General features: G+C 39.5%; 2 protein-coding genes across 8 annotated transcripts in view; one reads left to right on the top strand and one right to left on the bottom strand.

Annotated features, from left to right (window-relative positions):
- The window catches only part of B3GALNT2 (beta-1,3-N-acetylgalactosaminyltransferase 2), a 63,608-nt gene extending 44,147 nt beyond the window's left edge, over window positions 1–19,461 (top strand). The window contains exons 6-12 of one of the 3 annotated variants that reach the window (XM_075064172.1): window positions 4,224–4,334; window positions 5,110–5,188; window positions 7,369–7,552; window positions 10,442–10,567; window positions 15,726–15,885; window positions 16,297–16,353; window positions 17,046–19,461. In XM_075064172.1, the coding sequence (XP_074920273.1) occupies window positions 4,224–4,334; window positions 5,110–5,188; window positions 7,369–7,552; window positions 10,442–10,567; window positions 15,726–15,885; window positions 16,297–16,353; window positions 17,046–17,180 (852 nt within the window). In that variant the 3' untranslated portion in view covers window positions 17,181–19,461. The remainder of the gene's footprint in view (window positions 1–4,223; window positions 4,335–5,109; window positions 5,189–7,368; window positions 7,553–10,441; window positions 10,568–15,725; window positions 15,886–16,296; window positions 16,354–17,045) is intronic. The other 2 variants (XM_075064173.1, XM_075064175.1) reach the window with 2 other exon arrangements.
- The window catches only part of TBCE (tubulin folding cofactor E), a 65,069-nt gene continuing 52,430 nt past the window's right edge, over window positions 9,046–21,684 (bottom strand). For 3 of the 5 annotated variants that reach the window (XM_032783133.2, XM_032783137.2, XM_032783139.2), the window contains 3 exons: window positions 20,549–20,608; window positions 18,690–18,781; window positions 18,400–18,492 (listed from right to left, as the gene is read on the bottom strand). In XM_032783133.2, the coding sequence (XP_032639024.1) occupies window positions 18,400–18,492; window positions 18,690–18,781; window positions 20,549–20,608 (245 nt within the window). Of the gene's footprint in view, window positions 18,493–18,689; window positions 18,782–20,548; window positions 20,609–21,684 lie in introns of all 5 variants that reach the window. The other 2 variants (XM_032783134.2, XM_032783136.2) reach the window with 2 other exon arrangements.

Genomic DNA, 21,684 nt, shown 5'->3' with positions numbered 1-21,684 from the left:
GATGAAATACTTTTCACTTGTCTTTATTGAAGTTAATCTTGTTGAATTCACATCAGTTCTTCAATTTGTCAAGGTCATTTTAAATTCTAATCCTGTCCTCCAAAGTGCTTGCAACCCCTTCCAGTTTGGTGTTATCTGCAAATTTTATAAACTAATTCTCCACTCCTTTAGCCAAGTCATTCATGAAATATTGAGTAGTACTGGTCCCAGGACAGACCCCTGCAAGACCCCATTAGGTATGTCCTCCCAGATTGACAGTGTTTCACTGATACATTTGTGCGTTCTGATTGAAAAAAGGTCTGAAGCATTGTTTAGAAAAGACAATCTCCAAGTGCTTTTTATTGATATTTTTACTATGTCATTGGCATTGTATATCTACAGGATGACATGACATTACTTGTTTGGATTGATGGGGTTTATGCTTTGTCACATAGTCTTTTTGATATTTAAGATGTTGAAGCATTCAGAAGAGATTTAATGCACCACCCAGAAGAGATTTAATGCACATATATTGACATCCAGTTTTCTGAGATCTGTTTGTAGTGAAGTGAAGTGTTTAAGTGCTACAAGATTGGTGCGAGACGATACCTTTCCCTACTCCTCTACATTAAGAAATATTGGATTGTTCAAAGTACTTCATCTGTCTTTTAACTAAAGTGCTGGTTTTTGTTATGGTTTTTTTGGCTCATCCTTGTAAGAGTTAGGAAAGATGGAGGGAAATAACTTCAGAACAAGCAGTTGGCAGGCCAGATTGTCAAAGACAGAATCAGTCGCTCATTTTCCAAATGATTGTGGAAAAGAACAAGCGAGCACAAATCAGCAAACTACTAAGGAGGAGGTAGAGGTTCACAGATAAGTTTTAAAGAAGCATGTATTTTTATGGCACAGAGCTCCAGACCACTCAGATGGAATTGAGACTCTGCCATATGCACACTGTTCCTAATGAGAAATAGTCAGAACAACAAAAGGCATGGCACTGTAACATTTGGAAAGGAGTTTAACAGGATTACATTATGTCAGTCCACCTGTTCAGTCTTCATAGTAAGTGCCAATCCTCTCCCACTGCAGAGAGGATGGACTGTAAATAGGGAGAAAACAGATGATGAGTGCTGGTAATGTTCTTCTTTCAGCGTTTTTACATACGAAGTTTCCGTTAGCTTGGAATAAGAATCGCTGAAGGCTGAAGTCGTTAGTGAACTTGCTCACAAATCTCTCAAGATGTAAAGCAATAATATTTGGCACTTCTCAAACGCCTTGCATTCAACGATCTCAATCTCTAATTGATGAAGTGTCTCTCGATGACCTTTTTGAAGTGGGTATAGTAAGTATTTACATATCCTCTTTTACAAAGGAGGAAACTGAGTCACATGCAGGCTGAGTGACTTGCCCAACAGCAATGCAGTCAAATGGCAGAGCTAGAACTAGAACCCAGATTTATTGATCTCTAAAGCAAAAATTGTTACCGTGGGAAAGGGTAGCTACTAAAATACCTTGAAAATACAGATGCTAGGTGCGTGCTGCTATCCAGGTTTCAAAGCCTAAGGTGATGGGGAATCCTGCCATTGACATTAAAAAAATTCTTAGTAATGGTCCACTTGTCATATTAGAATGACAAATAATTAGAAGTAAGCAGGGTGGGGGTATTGAGTGCAAAGATCAGACTAGGATGATTACTGGTTTGGTCTATTGTTCAGCTGTAAAACACATTAGAAGCAACAGACAGTGGAGGATATGAGACTTTTGAAATGTGTGGCTGTGACTGAATGTCAAGCCTGCTATGGGCATAAAAGTCTTATTAGTGGAGGATGTTAAACAGCTTGAGGAAATGGTAAGAAATCAAGCTGCACTATTTTGGATTTATCAGTAAGTGGAGACAATCCAGAGGAGAGGATAAGGAGGGAAGGAAATGTGTTAGGGAAAGGTCAAAGGAGAGGTAACTGGATCTGAGGCATGCAGCAGCAGAGAGTTAGCAAACAGTTCTGAACATTAAGGATCTGTCTGCATTTGTAAATAAGTTTAAAACAAGATGAGGTGTTTCTGTGCTTGAATAGCTACCTTTATGTACAGTGTGTCAAAATTTTTGCTTTAGAAGACGAGGAATTGATTTAAAGCTATATTGCTTTAAAGAAAATCATTTGCTTTGGTTTAACATTCATGAAACAAATGTTAATGTATTCAGTGTATATTCTCTCGACAAGAACAGGATTACGTAAACTATAGAACTTTAAATTATTACTTTAACTTTTATTTTTATACTGCAACCCCTTTGTCCCTTTCTAACCATCTTAGAGGCTTTCAACAGAAAATAGTAATATTATCTGTACAGTATATCTCAAATGTAGCATTTAGCAGATCAGTTTAAAGATGGACTGAACTGCTTCTTAAAAACTTTTACACATTTATCCTCTTAATGATGTAGGATCTTAAAAAAACTTAAGTGTCATACAGTTTAAATAAAAAGGGAAAAAAGAAAATAATTTCCTCCTTTACAGGAACTCCTCACTTAACATGGTAGTTATGTTCCTGAAAATGTGACTTTAAGTGAAACGATGTTAAGTGAATCCAATTTCCCCATAAGAATGAATGTAAATGGAGGGGGAGGGGGATTAGGTTCCAGGGAATTTTTTTTTTTTGCCATACAGTACAGTACTATAGTTGGGAGGTGCCCTCGCCTTACTCCACACAGGTACAGCCCACTGGTACTGCAGACAATGAGGCAGGCAAGGAGGCTGAAGGCGCTGCAGGCTAGGAGAAGCACGTTGTGCGGCAGCAGTGGCAGCTTCCCCTACTCTGCAAGCCCCAGGGGCAGAGGGCTCAACCCTCGGCCTGCCCACACCACCCCTTCCCCCAAGCCCCCACCCTTAACCTGCCTCTTCTTCCCCCCACCCTCCTTTACTCCACACCCTTGCACCTTCCCCCTCCCTCCTCTGCCTCCTGACCGCAGCATTCAGGAGGCGGGGGGGTGGGAGGAGCAAGGACACAGCGCACAGGCTCGCCCTGAACACAAGGCAGCAGATTGCCGTGGGGAGGAGGGGGAAGGCGTTTGATCTTCAGGGTCTGCCGGCGGGGGGGAGGTGCTGTGGGAAGGGGTGTAGGGGAGCTGATAGAGGGACTGCCAGCTGTGGACAAAGCAGGCAGCCAAATAACGTTATAGCGAAGCATTGCACAACTTTAAAATGGAGCATGTTCTGTAATTGAGCAGGGACATAAGATCAAAACAATGTTAAGTGAGAGGATGTTAAGTGTACTTGTTAAGTGAAGATGTTTACTGTACTTGTATACCAAGAACTGAGGCGAGGGTTCTCTGATTCTCCTGCTCCAATTCATGACACCTGTACCGAGGGAAGAAAGGAAATTCCTTTTCCCTCTAAGTTTTGTTGATGTCAGTGATTGTTGTGGGATCAACGGAGATCTCTAATCTCAGGTCTTGGCAGATAACTAAAAGAAGCATTGATTTTCAAATTTCTTATAATTATTCTGTTTGTAATATAGGTTTTTATAGTTAATTTTTAAAAATCATTTCAGTTCACCTTTAAATAAAATTTAAAGTTTAAACAAAAAGGAAAAAATCTTTCATTACAGACTTCTGTTAAAGTTTAATATCATTCCTGATGTAGAAAAATAACTTATTTGACTTAAAGGCACATTGTATGGTTCTGTTTCATAGGTGCATCACTTAATTTTTAACTGAATTTATTGCTTTGAAGTCTTAAGTAAAAACATTATACTATATTATAAAACCATCATTTATGTAAAATTGACTGTATTTTAATTAAAATTGTGATACTTCCATTTGGTTCCACTCTCTAAAGTGTGTGTGTGTAAGGTTCTATTTGAATTGCAGGATGATTGTCAAATAATTGCAGCTGAGTTGCGGACAAACCATGGAAAATTGCAGAAAAGTAATAGCAGCAAAGAGTCCTGTGGCACCTTATAGATGTATTGGAGAATGAGCTTTCATGGGTGAATACCCACTTCGTCGGATGCATGTAAAGTAATAATGGACCTTATTATCTGCAGTAATAAAGTCCATTATTTTCTGTGATTTTCTGCAGTTGGCCACCCGAGGATGAGCACAGATGTCAAAATTGCAGTATAAGCCAGATGTTGTGGAATCCGCAATTTCCACAATATTGCAAATAGGGCCATGTGTATGCACGTGTGTTTTTTGTTTATATATATTTTTCCTGTTAATGGTGAATTGTGGTGTGCTTTCTTAACAGAGTTTTGAAGGCACTATTGTGTGGGAAAGCCAGGACCTTCAAGGCCTTGTTTCTAGGAATCTTCACAAAGTGATAGTTAATGATGGAGGAGGAGTTCTCAGAGTCTCTACGGTGTGTCATCTCTTCATACTACTTATGTTCCGATCATAAACTTTTACCAAAAAATAATTTAACTTAAGATCTTTTTTCTGTCCCATTTCCCTGTGCTCCCTAGGTGTCTCTGTAAATGTCCAGTCATTTCAGGTGACATCAGTCTGTCTTCCTCTGTTGGTTTAATTTTCAGCTCACCCCTACCTTGGGATCCAGCCCTTTGATGTACAAAGAAAATGATGCCACTGACTGTATTAAAGACCTATTTTCCACTCTGGATGGAAATAAAGTTCACCCCTCCCTTTTGTGGACTTCAAAGATAATGGGTCAAATTCACTGCAGCTGAATCTGCCAGCAGTAAATTCTGCCCGTTACTGCAATCCTAAGCTAACGAATTCTCTTTCCTTGTCACCACTTTCTGCTGATTCACAAACAGCATGCTGCGCCATTATAGTTTAACCATTTCAAGTTTAACCCTTTCCTCTTAATTTCAGATTTAGCTTTCCAATGTGATCTGAGGATGGAATAGAAGACAGAAATTAATGCTACAATTTCCAAAGCTGCCGCTGTTTTGGATGCCTCATTGCTATTAATTTTAATGTCAATAGAGCACCTGAACCCCTTAGGCATTTTTTAAAATCCCATCCTAAAATTATAATTAAAGCCTTAGTCTTTTACATATGCAGATATCTTTAAAAAAATGTACTGTACATTGTTGCTGCAGCAAGTTTTGTATTTAGAGAGGGAATTAGCTCAACTTTCTCTTTTTGTAATATTTTTAATCAATCTCTGACAGACAGGGGAAGGTTCATGGTCACATGAATTCACGGATGGTGTGGAAGGAATAGCAGGAGGTTTTATTTACACTATTCAAGGTAAGTCTGCAAAAAATGCAGTAGAGCATCTCTCTATCCTACAACAGAACATTTAAACGACAGCTCTGACATGAATGATCAATCTGTGTCCAATATTAATTTGATTGACTAAGAAGTCCTACTTTTAGTTTATTCCTCTCTCATATAAGTCCTGTACTAAATAAAATTTTGGTGACATGCTGACATCTTTGGTTGCTCCTTATCACCCAGCTAAGCCAATTTTTTATCTCTTTGCTGTCTTTTTATTAACACAATAACCTTTTCCTCTTCTGTCCAGACAGATTCCCCTGTCCCCGTCCTTAATTCTTGTTGTCAAAAGACCAAGTTAAAGAAAAAAGTTCTACATTGGTTGCCTTTAAGAAGTCAACTTGTAACAGTTACCACATTTTCCCTGTATTTAGACTAGAAAATAACTGCAGTTTATCTTGCAACGCTGCGGAGCAATTGTTGGCTAATGGTGACATTTAAAGTTGAAGTGACTTGCTTTTCCCAGCAATGCTGTTGCCCTTTACACCCATTTCAGCAGGTTGTGTGAGAGCCTCTGGGAGCCCTTTCAAACTCTGCATGGTCTCTTGGCCACCTAGCACTGAAGCTGGTGTCTAAACTGGCACCACAGAGCAGCTGCTATAATGGAAAAACTGAAGTGACTCTGTATTAACACTTTTTTCAAAAGCGAGGCTGGCTTGTCTGCCCTGGCATAAGGAAAAGCAGAAATTTATTTTCTTTAAGTAAAATAACTAACTTAGTTTTAAAATGTGGTTTGGGGGCACACAAACCAGCTTTGGCCTATAAAAACTTTTCAGTGACTTAGTGTCACTACAAGAGGAAAATAAGGGAATAATGGATCCAGTTCTGGGCTTTCCTCTGAGCTAGTAAGTGCCTGTCTACACTACTTTGCTGTGTGTAATCAGAATGTAACATGGTTGACTCCACACAACCGTCAATACAGTGTCAGACACCAGACCACATTCAAGCACCATTTCCGTGCTGAGTAGATAGGACTGGCAGATATGATTTGAGCAGTCTAATCTCCCATACATCTGTGCAAGGGGATCTTAAAGTGCATTGAAACCATGTGTAAAGCCTGCCTCCTCCTCCTCCCTCTAGTCTTAAAAGTTCTGGTAGTACAGAATACCTGCCCTGATTTTTCCCTGACCATGCTTATGTAAAACTGGTTATTCAGTGTGGTAGATGTGGACAGGCCAGCACGACTGTACTATGAAAATTGGTTGTGTTGAGTTGAGCCTTGTCAGAGCAATATGCGAGAACCTGGTTTTCAGCCTCTGGCCATGAAAAATGCATCATGGACCATGAAATCTGGCCTTTTGTGGTACTCTTACCCAATACTATACAGATTTCATGGGGGAGACCAGAGTTTCTCAAATTGGGGGTTCTGACCCAAAAGGGTTTTGCAGGGGGGTCATGTGCTTATTTTGGGTGGGGGGTCCAGGGTATTGCCACCCTTCCGTCTGCGCTGCTATCACAACTAGATGGCTGGAGAGCAGTGGCTGTTGGCTGGGTGCCCAGCTCTGAAGGCAGCGCTGCCGCCACCAGCAGCAGTGCGGAAGTAAACGTGGCAATACCGCACAATGCCATGCTTCCTTCTGCACTGCTGCTGGTGGCAACTCTCCCTTCAGAGCTGGGCACCCAGCCAGCAGCTGCTGCTCTCCAGCTGCCCAGGTCTGAAGGAAGTGCTGCCACCAGCAGCAATGCAGAAGGGTAGCAGTTTAACTAAATAACCTTGCAACCCTGCCCCCGCCCCATAACTCTTCTTGGAGTCAGGACCTCTAACAATTACAACACCATGAAATTTCAGATTTAAATAGCTGAAATCATGAAATTTATTTTAAAAATCCTCTGACCGTGAAATTGACCAAAATGGACCGTGAATTTAGTATATGTATGACTCCTTCACCCCCGCCCCCAAATACCCCTTATTGTCTGCAACTTTTGCCTTTTATCGTGGTAAACTTGTAAAATTAGTGCCTTTTGTTTTTTGAAAAAAATTGCAAAATTTCCCAAATCCAGATTTTGGCTGGACGCTTACTAATAAAATAAATATGTAAATATGCTGCTTCTAGTATAAGAAAAATATGCACAGCTGTATGTAGTGTACTGCACGTGGATATTAACAGATGTTTAATTTTGGCTATGTATAATTTCTCCTCCCTCCCATTCAGAAGGTGATGCTCTTTTAGAAAGCCTTCATACTCGCCCTGAGAGGTTTGTAAATCACTTAAAAAACCTTGAAGAGGAGGATGCATTATTGAAAGAAGAAAGCAGCGCCTATGATGATATTGTATTTGTAGACGTTGTTGACACCTACAGAAATGTTCCAGCCAAATTACTGAACTTCTACCGATGGTAGGTTGGAAAAAAAAAAATTTTATTAAGGATTTCCCTGGTTATTTCTTGTGCCAGTTCATAGATTCATAGACTCTAGGACTGGAAGGGACCTCGAGAGGTCATCGAGTCCAGTCCCCTGCCCTCATGGCAGGACCAAATAGTCTAGACCATCCCTGATAGACATTTATCTAACCTACTCTTAAATATCTCCAGAGATGGAGATTCCACAACCTCCCTAGGCAATTTATTCCAGTGTTTACCCTGACAGTTAGGAACTTGTTCCTAATGTCAACCTAAATCTCCCATGCTGCAGTTTAAGCCCATCATTAGAGGCTAAGGTGAACAAGTTTTCTTCCTCTCCCTGATGACACCCTTTTAGATACCTGAAAACTGCTATTCGTGTCCCTCTCATCTCCTTTCCAAACTAAATAAACCCAATTCTTTCAGCCTTCCTTCATAGGTCACGTTCTCAAGACCTTTAATCATTCTTGTTGCTCTTCTCTGGACCCTCTCCAGTTTCTCCACATCTTTCTTGAAATGCGGTGCCCAGAACTGGACACACTACTCCAGTTGAGGTCTAACCAGCGCAGCGTAGAGCGGAAGAATGACTTCTCGTGTCTTGTTTACAACACACCTGTTAATGTATCCCAGAATCACATTTGCTTTTTTTGCAACAGTATCACACTGTTGACTCATATTTACTTTGTGGTCCACTATGACCCCTAGAGATGTCCTTGAGATGCTGTATTCTGAAAATTTACACAATATTAACATCACAAAATTATTTACTCTTTTCATTGTTTTTGTTTTGTTTAGTTTTCACATGATAAGGGACAAAATTGTATTACGCCACCTGGTGATTAAAAGTGAGGGCTTAGTTTTTAGGATTGATCTTTACTGATTGAACTCCTTCCCTTCCCCACCCCAAATAACTGCTCCACAAATCCAAATATGCAAGTTAGAGTTAAATCATGCCCACAACCCTACCTGGGATGTTTGCTAGCAGCATGAAATCACAACCTGAAGACCAGCAGCTTATATTTTAAATGCTGGCTGTCAGCCTGATTACAAACAGATAGACTGGCACTGACCTCAGTGGGCTTTGGATCAGGACCAAAAGGTTCAATCCTGTCAGGTCCTAAGCACCCTCAATTTCCATTGCAAGGTAGATTTCAGCTTGAAGTGCTCAGTGCCTCATGGGACCTGGGCTCCAGCACCCAACATGGAGAGGCTCAGCACTAAGACCAGAAAGGCCTTCCAAATAGCTTTGAGCACCCTTTGTCATCACAACAGTCGCACAAGAGCTGCCTGCTACTGCCAGAGCCCTCTGTCTTGTGTGAAAATAGGGTCTAAACATTAATGACTGAAGCATCAATCCAGAACATGAATTGAAAAAGCAATTGATAATACGTTTTACTCCAAGGAGTTTATATGTATTTTAAAGGTTTCAATTTCTTGGAGACGCTACCCATAAAAGCTGAAAAAACACAGCCTTTTATTCTAAAAATTAGTTGTTTTTTTTATTTTAAATTCTGTTTGGTTTCAGTACATTTGCACAACATAAATGTATTGGAAGATAAGAATATGAGTAATTATCAAAAACAAATACCAGAGAATTTTGTTCCAGTTCTGAGGTCAGTTTTTAAAATATATATAGGTATTTATTACTATTATTTGTAAACACCAATCCCCTCCCCAAAACTCACATTTGATCCCCAAAGGAATGTGCTTAAGCTTGCGCACACATGAGTGAGTAATGCCATTGCAGGATCAAGACCTCAGTGAGTAATACAATCAGAATTGAGTGATCGAAACTTTAAAAACAGCATTGATAATTAACTGGAGAACATTTAACTGAAAAGCTCAAGCATATTTTATAGCACCTCTTGCATATAAACAGTCTAAGATCTGTTTAGATATGTGCAGCAAATCTTCTACAACTATGTATATATATTCCAAAATATATGCTTATACATCAGAAAAGACAATGGGCTTGGTTCTCTGTTCACACTCTTGTAAATAAGGAGTAACTACTGAAGCCACTAGAATTACTAATTTAACTTGGGCTGATTCTTTCCTTGTTAAATTATAACTTTAAATGCTACCTGTGGTGTTTTTGGCTTTTTTAAAGCCACCAAAGGAATGTGCCAAATAGTGCAGAATACACAAATGAGAAACAGAAGAACACTTCTGATTGCTAAAAGGAGAAATAAAGTTCAAGTCATCTAACTCTCTGTGGTGACTGGTTGCCCATTAGCAGAAAATCATTTCTTGTTCAGTAATAAAGGATTTAAGGAAAACAGTTTGCTCCTTAGGGAAGTGAAATATAGGCATGTCCTTCAAAACATAGCCTATCTTTCTGGAGAAACCAAGGAATAATCTCACTCTAATTCTTTTGAGTTTTTCCCTACAGTCAGTTTCTCTATCTGTAAAATAATGTATGTACCTCACAGGGATGTTAAGGATTGCCCATTTAATACTTGGAGAGAGCTTTACAGAGGGTAAGCACCAAATTATTACTAATCATTCCTTGTAAACTTTCCTAGTCACACTGCCCTTGAACCAACTGTTCTCATACACAAGGCTAGCTGGACCATCAGCCCTTTATACAACCCATGGCATTAATAGCTGTGTTGTAGTCCTCAGCAGGAGTTCATATCCTTTTGAGGTCAGTAGTGTTCTAGACAGATTCATTGTAAGTTAAACCCATCAGCTGTAAGAGATAGCAAAAATCCTACCTCAGGTTCCTTTCATATAGAAAAAACGTTTAAAAGGAAGAGGACAAATGGCTTACCTCTCCAAGGGGCCCTTTCACTGTTTATGTTGCATACAGGTTATATTGCAGAGTTGTAATTCAGTTTAAATTTTTTTCCCAGTAAATCATCACCATTTTTCTTTTGGCAACAGGACAGTAGAATCAGCTAACTTTGATTTGTTGCTGAAGACAGATGATGACTGTTACATAGATTTGGAAGCTGTGTTCAACAGGATAATGCATGAAAAACTCGACAGGCCAAATATCTGGTGGGGCAAGTGAGTCTCAAACTCTTCTGCTTACTGGGTTTTTCATGGATCTTTTAATTTCTCCATATCTATGGATTGTTTTACTGCTGTACAATTGAGTTCAGCAGTCTCCTTATGGAGCCCCACTTGTGCCCACTTCAAGTCACTAGTAAAGCTCCATAACTTCAGTCAGGGCAGGTCTGGATCCTGAGTTGCAGAGCCAGATGATGATGATTGTTCTAGAATGTGCCCTTACCATAGCTAGAATTCTTTTTCCCCTCTTATACTGGGCTATAACATGCGTTGGGTGGCCCATAACATTTCTCTGTAACATAAGGAAGTGGTAGGTAATAAATATTTCTGTGCAGAAATAAAGTGAAGTTTAAAAACTGCAAGCATGTACCAACATGCCGTTGTTTTGAATTTTACCATTTTTTCAGGCCAATATGACTTTTTCTGGCTGATTTTTTTGGAAATTGGTTGTGTACGAGGGGACAAAACTGGCTTTATAGTCTGGTGCCCCATGTATTCTGTAGCTTATACAGGGGAAAAATTCAATATTACCTATTTTACTACTGATCGTGTTACCAGAAACATCCAGCTAATGTGCTTATCCCATACCACCTACCACATCATTCTAGTTGCCAAGAAATCCCAGCTGTCCTCTATCCACAAGCTAAAATGCCAGCTTTGCCCCACTGACAGCTTTACAAGGCAGCTATGGATTGTCAATATAAAATAATCTGTGGCACACTAAAAACTTAATTTACGATTGTAAAAAAGAAATACAGATTTTAACAGTGAAGTTATTTAGTCCTGGGAATTGTTTACCAACAGATATGGTGAATTCCGCATCACTTTAAATTATTTAATCAAGATTGGATGGCTCTCTCTGATATACTGTAGCTCAACAAGGAGTTACAGACATGATGCATGAATTACTGAGTAACGTTCTATGGTCTGTGTTGTTCAGGAAGTCAGATTAGATTATCACGTTCTCATATTTTAATGAAAATGGTTTAAAAACACCAGAATGTTCCAAGCTGCAACTCCAGTGTGCCAGGGAAATGAGGGGTCTAGACTCAGAATTTACATTCATCTTGCAGTGGCCTTGCTTATAATGGAAACTCTGTCACCCCATTAAGAACTGCAGACACACAGGACCAGATTCATCCGTGGCATTTCTTCCTTGGTTTCAGTGGCGGTGTCCGCAGATATCAGTGGCAGATTGGTCAAATGAGTTTTAAGGGTGGGCTGCCCTGTGCAACTGATTCTGATCTCTTCAAGTTGTAAAAGAAGAGTAACTCCTTGAAGTCAAGGGTGTAAAAATGGATGAAAGTTCAGAATTTGGCTGTTATGAATTAAGATTAAAGAAAAACAGGGCTTCAGAGATTTTTAATGATGATAATTAGCAGGCCTAACCCAGGAAAGTCTAGCTAACCTTCCAACTGAAAGCGTCTGTATCAGCTGCATAGGGTAGGTCCCATCCTTACCTTCACATCCTGGTAACTGACAGGCTCAAAACCTCACCCAGACTTTTTTGCAAACTATCACATTGTATGAACCCATTAAGATTCTCGCTACTGTCTAATCCCAGCTCAAACTGACTGTTGAGAGCTTTCAGCTTCTCCCAGTTGCCCCTATACTGAGGCCAGTAATTTCTGTATGACTAAAACATCTTCCAAGAAGGCATGCAGTCTTGAATCTGAAGATTTGATGAGATGGAGCCACCACATCCCCTTAACTCTTGCTCCTTTTAGCTATGATTTTCCTATGATGATACCTAAAAACTGCCAAGACCAAATTGTAGTCAGGCACACTGCTCAATAAAATGAAAAATGTGAATTGAGTGATCTTAACAGAGTCCTCTGAAACTGAAGGAATATTTAAAATTGAAAGATGCTATTCAGGAAGCAGCCTTGACACTGGCAAAATATTAAGAATCTTAAATTCAGATTAAACTCCACTACTTGTCTCTGTTTACACAGGTTACGTAGTATCTTCTCTCCAGAAGTACACAGTTCATGCCATCTGGTGTTTAACAGGAGGTGCTGTTAACACCTTAAATTACAATAATGTGACTTTAATGGGATGCAGAAATGTTAAACGTAATTTCAGACTAATCTCTTGGCAGCATTTTTGTAAACTCTTTCTCACCAGTGATGCTGATGTCTTTACTGCTATTTGTAGCCATGCTAGTTAGGTGAAAGCTCTGCCAGCTTGCTGCAATCACACCTGCGATTGCAGTGTGGCCATACCCTTGATACTTCCAGTGCTTGGCACTACTTGACAGAGCCAAAATGTCCTATGAATTTTCTTGAGTAGCTCAGACATTTTCTTTTCATTTCATTATATAAGCAACCAAGTATCCAAGTTATTGTGTTCTTCAAGCATTGTGTAGGAAAATAACGGAATATGCTAACATTCAGTAAAGACAAAGGCAAGATTGTAATAACCAAAAATTTTAGCAATAAAATTAATTTTATTAATTCCCTATAGAGGCCTATACCCTACATTTGGTGCACGGCATTCAGATTTTCTCATGATAGAATCCATTGTCTCTGATGGAGATACAGCAAACAACCATAAATCATTAAATTGCAGTCCTGAATGCATGATGTTTGCCTTCTATCCTGCCATGGCTTGATGCCATCTAAATATACTTACGGCTTTGCTTAGCAAAATTTATGAAGAATCACTGCTTGTTGGTAGCTAGCCTAAGCAGAAAAGGTCTCAGCCACTTGCAGCTCAGTACTTTTGGGTGAATGTCAGTGCTTATTAACCAAACAGTGACTAGAGCAGGGGTCGGCAACCTTTCAGAAGTGATGTGCCAAGTCTTCATTTATTCACTCTAGTTTAAGGTTTCGCGTGCCAGTAATACATTTTAATGTTTTTAGAAGGTCTCTTTCTATAAGTCTATAATATATAACTAAACTATTGTTGTATGTAAAGTAAATAAGGTTTTAAAAATGTTTTAAGAAGCTTCATTTAAATTTAAATTAAATTTAAAATGCAGAGCCCTGTGGACTGGTGGCCAGGACCTAGGCAGTGTGAGTGCCGCTGAAAATCAGCTCGCGTGCCGCCTTTGGCACATGTGCCATAGGTTGCCTACCCCTGGACTAGAGCCAGCCATTGTGTGGGCATATAGTGTGATAGTTTCATGCTCACCTCACCTCTGCCAATCCATGTCAGTCTTCATCTTCTGCTGTTCAGTACTAGGCATCTACCTCCCTGCAAATGACATGCCAGTGTCTAATGGCTCTCTGGGACGTAAAAGCTCACTTGGCTTTTGAGTGACCTGAGCCATGTAACAGCCTGGCACATTGACACAATTATGGCAGCTGGCTGTGATTACATCTAAGACCTGTTCATAAAAATATTTAGTTCTTATATACCACTTTTCAACTGTGCTTCTCAAAACATTGGTTGAAGGTGGGTAAATACTATTATTCCTATGTATAAGGAATTGTCTTTTAAGACTGAGCAAGGAAGAAAAGACACTAGGGCCATATTAAGCCCTTCGAGGGGTTGTATTTTAAAGGACAGACCTGTGAGAGGAAGTGCTCCCAGGGTGGAAGTTTGTGGTTTGAAAAAAGAACGCAGGCAACTTGGGACCAGAGCCTAGAAGTGTGATTCAATCCACGTTTCCCTCTCAGCTGGTCCTAGTATGCTGGGAGGGGGGGGACAGGAACAGTCTCCCTTGCAGTAGGAGGGAGCTTGGAGCCTCTGACAGTGTCGCACAGCAGCTTGGAGCAAGCCTCCCAGCCTGGACAGATGGGCTCATACTAGCTCTGCTCAAGCTAGCATTCCAAATAGAGCTGTGTGGGTGCTGCAGCTTGGGGGAGTAGCCTGGCTCCACTGGAGCTACACCAGCCACTCTGCTATTTTTTAGCTTGAGCCCTGCTTAGCCCTTAGGGTATGTCTATGCAGCAGTTCAATACCTGCAGCGGGCTGTAAGATTGCAGTGTAGATGTTTACGTCTGGGTTAGGATTAGAGCTTGAGCTCTGGGACCCCACAAGTGGAGGAGAGTCCTTGAGCTTGAACATCTTCATAGCATTTTTGCAGCCCAAGCCTGAGTCAGCTGACACAGGCCAGCTGTGGGTGTTGAACTACTGTGTAGACATACCCTTAGAGACCAGGAAAGCTCTCCTTTTTTTTTTTCCCCTTCCCCTTCAACTGATCTTTGAGGGAAGGGCTGAAGACAGAATCAGGAACAAGGAAGTGAACGTGGGGAAGGGGTTATTCTACTGTTTTTAAACTTAAGACTTCAGTTTGTATGTTTGTTAGGATTTTACCAGCAGCCTGCTGGGGAGAGTTGGGCCTGCCTGGAGAGAGGAAATCTTGGTGGATAAAATCTGTTGCATGTTTTGCTAAAAGCACTAAATGAGTGTGGCCTGCCGTGAATGTCTGCCTGGTTAGCACCATTTTGCAGATGGGGAAACTGAGGCACAGAGTAGTTCCATGACTTGTCAAAGGTCAAACAGCAGATCAGTGATGCATTTCAAATTAGAAACCCAGGTCTAGTGCCCTGACAGCTTGAGTTGAATATTGTTGGGGCTCACATGAAGAAAGGTGACTTCTGTTATTACCAGGATCCCAAATTATTATTTTGATTTCTGCAAAATTAGCCATGTTTGAAGGATAACAAATATCCCTTTTGCTGCCTGACTCTTCCCCCTTGATTTCTATTTTTAGGAGGACACTTGTTTGGTATCAGTGGACCAATATGTTTATCATCACTGTAACTGCATGCACCTGTTGTATTTGTCATAAGTAAAACAAAAGAGAGTACGGGGTAGGGATTTTGACAGGAAGGGCACTGTGGTGTTGGTTTAACACATCTCTTGTCGGTGAATTTGTGCTTCATTAACCGAAGCTGGTAGAAGTACAGATGCACACTAGAGCTAAGTATGCTAGCATTGTTTTTTTCTGTTAGTGTGTTTACAGATCTTCTTAGAGGAAATAAACAGGGTATAACTGCCTCTTTGAAATTAAATGTTTCAATGATACTCTTAACATGGTATGATTCAGATTGTGCTATTTCACCATAAAGCTTAACTCAATGAAAAGTTTTCTATACTTTTTCTTACTTAGTTTGCTTCAGTTTTATTGACTAAACTGCATGGATTATTGGAGCTTTTTATAAATATCTTCAAAAGCAGTTTGCATGATTATTTTGATCTTAAGTTTCAGACTAAATTGGGCAGTTGATCGGACAGGGAAGTGGCAAGAACTGGAGTATCCCAGTCCAGCGTATCCTGCCTTTGCTTGTGGGTCTGGTTATGTTATCTCCAAAGACATTGTTCAGTGGTTGGCAAGCAACTCTGAAAGACTCAAGACATACCAGGTACTTAAGACTTTGTGGGGTTTTTTAGCAGGGGTCTTAAAGTCTCCCCCTACCCTTCTCACACACCACACCTTTGATTCTGGAATTAGACTTGTCAGCGCTGGCTAATTTGTAGATTTTTATGTTGAGAGAGATGTGAGATTTGGGATTAGGAGCTCCATGTTGCCTTGGAAGTCACTGTAACCATATTTGCCTTAGTTTCCTAACTTGTAAAATCCACTATTTTAATACACAGCTTCCTGAGCAATGTTGGGAGGAGTGGGTGATTATTTTTAAAAGATGCTCAGAAGAAACTACATTTAAAAAATAATACTAACATTTTACTTGTCCAGTCAGTGGACAAGAGACTTTGGTGCATGTCCAAGTAATTATTTCCCAAGGCTAATGTTTGCTTTTAAAATGCATCTACAGGGTGAAGATGTGAGTATGGGCATTTGGATGGCAGCTATAGGGCCTAAGCGGTATCAGGTGAGCAAGTCTGCAGAAATTGTTTTTCATGGTATAATAGCATGGCTCTTAATCCAAGTTGGGCAGCCTTTGGAAAATACAATATACAAAGATTTCCATCACACCTTGTCCCATCTAATTAAATAATTCTTTCTTGGTGTATATAGAATACAATCTTAAATTATTACTGGGTGACTTTCTTTTCATTAAATAACAAATAAAGACTGAAAAGTTAATTTGAGATTTAGCTATCTTGCATATAACATACTAACCTGAGGAGTTATATGAATACATTGTTTGGGGCACTTGTCTTTTCAGTTTCCAACAGCACTCCTATTGCCAACAGTTTGTCAAGAGTTTCTACTCAATGTCTGGTTAAACAATCAGGCTTCAGTGGTAACATGTAATAATATAGGAATTGCCTGACCAACTCAGACCAGTAGTATAGACTTAAGAGGAAAATGGAAGTGCACCCATCAGACGGGGCTGGCTTATGCTCTGATGCATCTATAAGCTGTCTGTTCTCAGATAATCAAATTGTCAGACACAATAAGAGTCTTGCAGTTTTATTTATATACACCCTGCCTCTGACACATTAACAGGGTCCCACACCATGAAATACTGATTTCTGAGAGCATGTCTGTGATTTAGTGCATGTAAAATACTGTCCCTTTCCAAAAAAAGTCCCACTGAAATCATTGTCTTTAAAACAGGACAGCCTCTGGTTATGTGAGAAGACATGTGAAACTGGAATGCTGTCTTCCCCTCAGTATTCCACACAGGAACTAACAGAGCTCTGGAAAGTGAAGGAATTATGTGGAGATCCTTGTAGATGTGAGGAAAGATGATGAAGACTTGGAGATACACAATCAGGACTACTAAGGTGGTGGTTAGTGGAAATTTCACCTCTGTAATTAACAAATATTTACCCATTCATTTTGATAAAAATGGACTGATACTGTCCAGAGTAGCATTTTTCTACAGAGGAGGTGTTTGACTTTATAAAAAAGGAAATTAACAAACTATCTTAAACTTTTGGTTTTGTCAAAGGACTACTGGTAATTATTTCAAACAGACTAGTTGTAATTCATATGTGCATAGGATAATAGTGCAGAACCACTGCTATGCATGAGAGTCAGCAGGTGCAAGGTTCCATACCAGCATAAATAACCTAAGACTGGGAAAATGTAAATGGTACTTGCTCATGTGGGGTTGGGATAGTTAGCTTTTAAGATTTATAGAGTTTGTGTATACGTTTTAGTGATTTGGATGAGATTACGATGCAAGATATCCAACTTTGCTTATACCAAATCTTGAACTACAACAGATATAACCAGATTCCAAGGAATTTGCATCTCTGAGAACTATCTAGAAAAATAGAGTTAAAGTAAAAATTTTGAGCAACACCCAATAATATGGAGAATATCCATTAAACTGCATAGCTGTGCAATATGCTGACAAGTTAAATAAATCCTCCAATTCAGCAGCTTAATCTTAATTGTGATCTTTTTTCCCTCAAGATGTGTAAATAGGATATAGCAACAAAGAGATAAGAATACTGATCTAAACTTACTTACCACTCTATATTGAGAGGTGTGTGGAGTTACATTAAGGAATCCTTTAGCAAAGAACAGAGCTTAAGGGCCCTTTTCTAGTGCAACAGCAGTTGTCCTTGTGGCTTTATGCTTGCAGGTATTACAAATGAAAATGTCATATGAGATTTTAGATTACACCTTCTGAGTAAAATAAATGTGTGGGTTTGTTTAAAACTGCTTCTTCTATAGAAATTCTCACCAGTGCAGCACAAGACTCGAAGAAACCCTCATGCTAATATTCTGTCTAATCTGTTAGAGGTGCATAATTGCAGGAGTTCTTTTAAAGTACCTGGTCATTTAGTGAGTTTTATTGAAAATATACATGCAGGAGTTAGGGACAGAGGGCTATTTGAAATGATGCTTCCGTTTATGAAATCCATGTTAAATATGTACAGGAAGAGTGGTAGAAATTATAGATGATCTCCTGGGGTAGGCTTGGGCTTAACAGCACGGTGCAACTTCAGAAGAGAAGTTACCACCGTACTAACAGAGAGTCTCCATTTTCTATAGAGTAAAACTGCAAGGGCTTTAGGTCATTTTCTAGTTCAATTTCTTTGCCTTCCATCTAGAAGAAGGAGGAAAAAAAATCAGACTTTGATTTAAAATGCACACTCTTAGGTAAATTCTTTCCCCTAGCCAACTTTCAAGTCCAAAGGAGTTGGATCAGGCCTAAAAATAGCAAAGACTGATGGCCTTTAAGTGAAACCTGCTTCATTCTAAAATATTTTAGAATGCAGTGTTGACCTTTTAAATGCAACTTACTTTAGAACTTTCATAGGACAATTTCAGTTCTGAACCAGGAATTTTAAGTAGACGATACAGCAAACCTTTGACCTTCTGAATAGTCATAGAATCTGTCAAGAAAAATCAAGTAGTTAACTTAACCAGGCAACCTGATTATGTACTTAAGTTTTACCAGATCATACTGTCAATCAAATATGGTTTCATTTCTGAATCAATTCTAACGTCATTATCTTTGGTAGACTAGACTGATTGATAACATGCTACTACCTAAAAATATTTTCATCCAACATCAACCTGAAAGGAAAACTAAATCATGAAGCTCAGTGACCTTCATGACATACAGTACAGTTTTCATACATACCACTCAGATTTTGGTGTGATATTTCTTTGGCAACTGCTTCTTAATGCTTTAGCAGCAGCAGTCTCAACTTTCGAAGCACAAAGAAATGAGTGTGATTGTGGAACACTTGATGTATGTTGTTTCAGGATTTAATTATTCCAAACTGCTAGTAGTGTTATGGATTGGTCCATAAAGTGGCAAGGCGATATTTTCATAATAGAACTTTCAGTTTAGTTTGTACAAGAGGTTTCCCATTGTGTGTGTCTGGTACAGAGATATTGAATTTTTTTTCATTTCTTTGAAGCTTTATCTGAAGGCACAGCAATAGTGAATTACTTCTGTAATATGACACAATGTACTTAAACTATTTTTCTATCAAACATTTTTGTAAAAGCTGCATCTGATTTTATGCAACTTGTGATAATAAATGTTTTTATTTTAGAATAAAAACAGAGTAAGTCTTTATTCATAGAACAAATTCAGACATCTGTTGAAAGAGACATTTAGTATGTATATAAATATTTAACAGTTCTGACCTAGCTAAACATCAAGGGAAATAGAACTCAGCTTCAAACTGTTAAAAGCCCTGAGTGGAGCATCAGAGGAAGAAGCACATTCTAGTTTAGACATAACTGAATATATGCTGAGGAAAACGTCTACTTATAATGAAAGGAGATTCTGCAACAACAACTGTAATAGGCAAGGAACACATATACTGAGAAACCCAATTCTGACTTGGAGATCAACTAAGCCCTAAACTTAGCAAAATTTCAGCTCCATAATTTGGAGCTTGTGGCCTATAGTGATTTACAACAGTGCTCAGAGAACCCCAGAACTGCATGGAAACTAATTTGGGCTACAATGCTATCACTACACAAGTCAATTTTTTTTCCCCACTTCTGGGAGACTATATATAAATATCTTTCCATCAGTCACATTTACTTACACCACAACTCTTCCTTCAGCACCTATGTTTGACTCTAGTACTTACATTTTTAAAAACGTGTATTTGGTTGCCCTCAGACCTGTTTGTAAGATTAGTTGCAATTCCACAAGTACTAACAAGTAGTATGAGATTCCCCACCCCTCTGCATTTGATAAACAAATAATCATGCAGGTTTACCCTGTCAGTGTTTATGGCATGACAGCAAATTGGCATATAGACTGAATCATGCTCATACCACCACTGCCAACTTAAGTATTGTGATGTAGAAGCACCCACTAGGAACTGGAAGGACTATAGCTTGTTTTCCACATGTTACTGAACAGCCATCATATGGTAATGACTGTCACTAGTGACTTTTAACCAGTAACCTTGAGGTGAAAGGTTCCATATCCTGCTAGCAACTGTATACAGAACAAGTTGGTCTTTCCCTCGCAGTAGCTATGCTGATGCATTCTGAAGCAGCTGCCTCCAGATTTCTTCAGGAAAGGGAGGAGAAACAAACAAACAAACAAACAAAAAAAAAACAGCAGGGGGGAAGAGACCACAAAGGAACTGGAGTGGCATTCAAACAATTAACTTTCCTGTGCTTACCTGGTAGTTTCTTCTCTATAGGTTTCTGATCAGGTTTGTCTGGACATTTAATTGTCAAAGCTTTAAAAAAATTAGACAAAGTCAGTCATAATGAGAAATGTAACTGAAGTTTGAGCACAATTCCATTATACGAACTTTAGATCGACTGGTACCAGGCATTAATTTCTGTTTCGTTAAGTAAGTATGAATACAATTTGCATAAATCCTTTGGGCACTTACTAAGTTGGAATTCCCTGCATGCTAAGTGAACTGCAAACACAAACAGTGAATATGCCAGTTAAGATAGATGGAAGTCATCATGTCCCTTTTGAGGAGAGGAATACTACTTTTTCCAGGCAGACTTTGACATGATTTTTCGCTTATTTGGAAATGCACATCCCAGAAAGCTAAAACCCAGGCTGCCACTCTCCCAAGCCCCCAATAAAAAGGGAGGCTGTTGAATATTAGGCAGCATTAAAAAAAAAAAAATCTATATAAATGACCTTCCAATCTATCACATTCAACAACCATAGTATGTGGAAGTCCTAACCTGCATATTTGGTTTCTACTGGCACAGATCCACTGCTCTAGACAGAAGTCCTAAATCATGGGTACTTCTGTTCAAGTCAGCAGAACGAAGGCTTTTGTTTCCCATTAGACCGGCTGACTCAAACTTATGGCTGGAATCTGGAGCCTGCCTTCCCACCCCAAAAATTAAAAAAGTAATGCTCTGGTTGGAAAGGCAAAAGATAATTACACTCACCTTCAGATATTAATCTGACTCCTGGGTCTTAGCTCTGTAGCCCAAGGCAGGCTATAACTACTAGCTGTCACAGATCAGAGTGTTTCTGGCATGCATAAGGGGACATGAAGGATCAAAGTAGCCTAGTCTACCCTACCATGGCTGTAATACCATACTACTTCGTATTCACCCTCCCTGCTGCATCCCAAAAGTCTGCAGGGATCATACTGTCAAAAATTCACCAATGTCTCAAAAAGTCATACATCCAGATAAGTCACAGTTGTACACTCTGGGAAGCAGCTACGTGGGACCAGAGTTAAGGCTGTTGGGGGAACTTTTACAAGGGAGATCCTGACACACGTGCCATTCTAATAAATCTGTAAATACATCCATAGAGCCTTAACTGTTTGTTTGT

This window comes from Chelonoidis abingdonii, chromosome 3 (assembly GCF_003597395.2).
Source record: "Chelonoidis abingdonii isolate Lonesome George chromosome 3, CheloAbing_2.0, whole genome shotgun sequence".
Classification (NCBI taxonomy): Eukaryota; Metazoa; Chordata; order Testudines; family Testudinidae; genus Chelonoidis; species Chelonoidis abingdonii.
The sequence above is the reverse complement of the archived record's forward strand: the minus strand, read 5'-3'. Positions and strand labels throughout refer to the sequence as shown.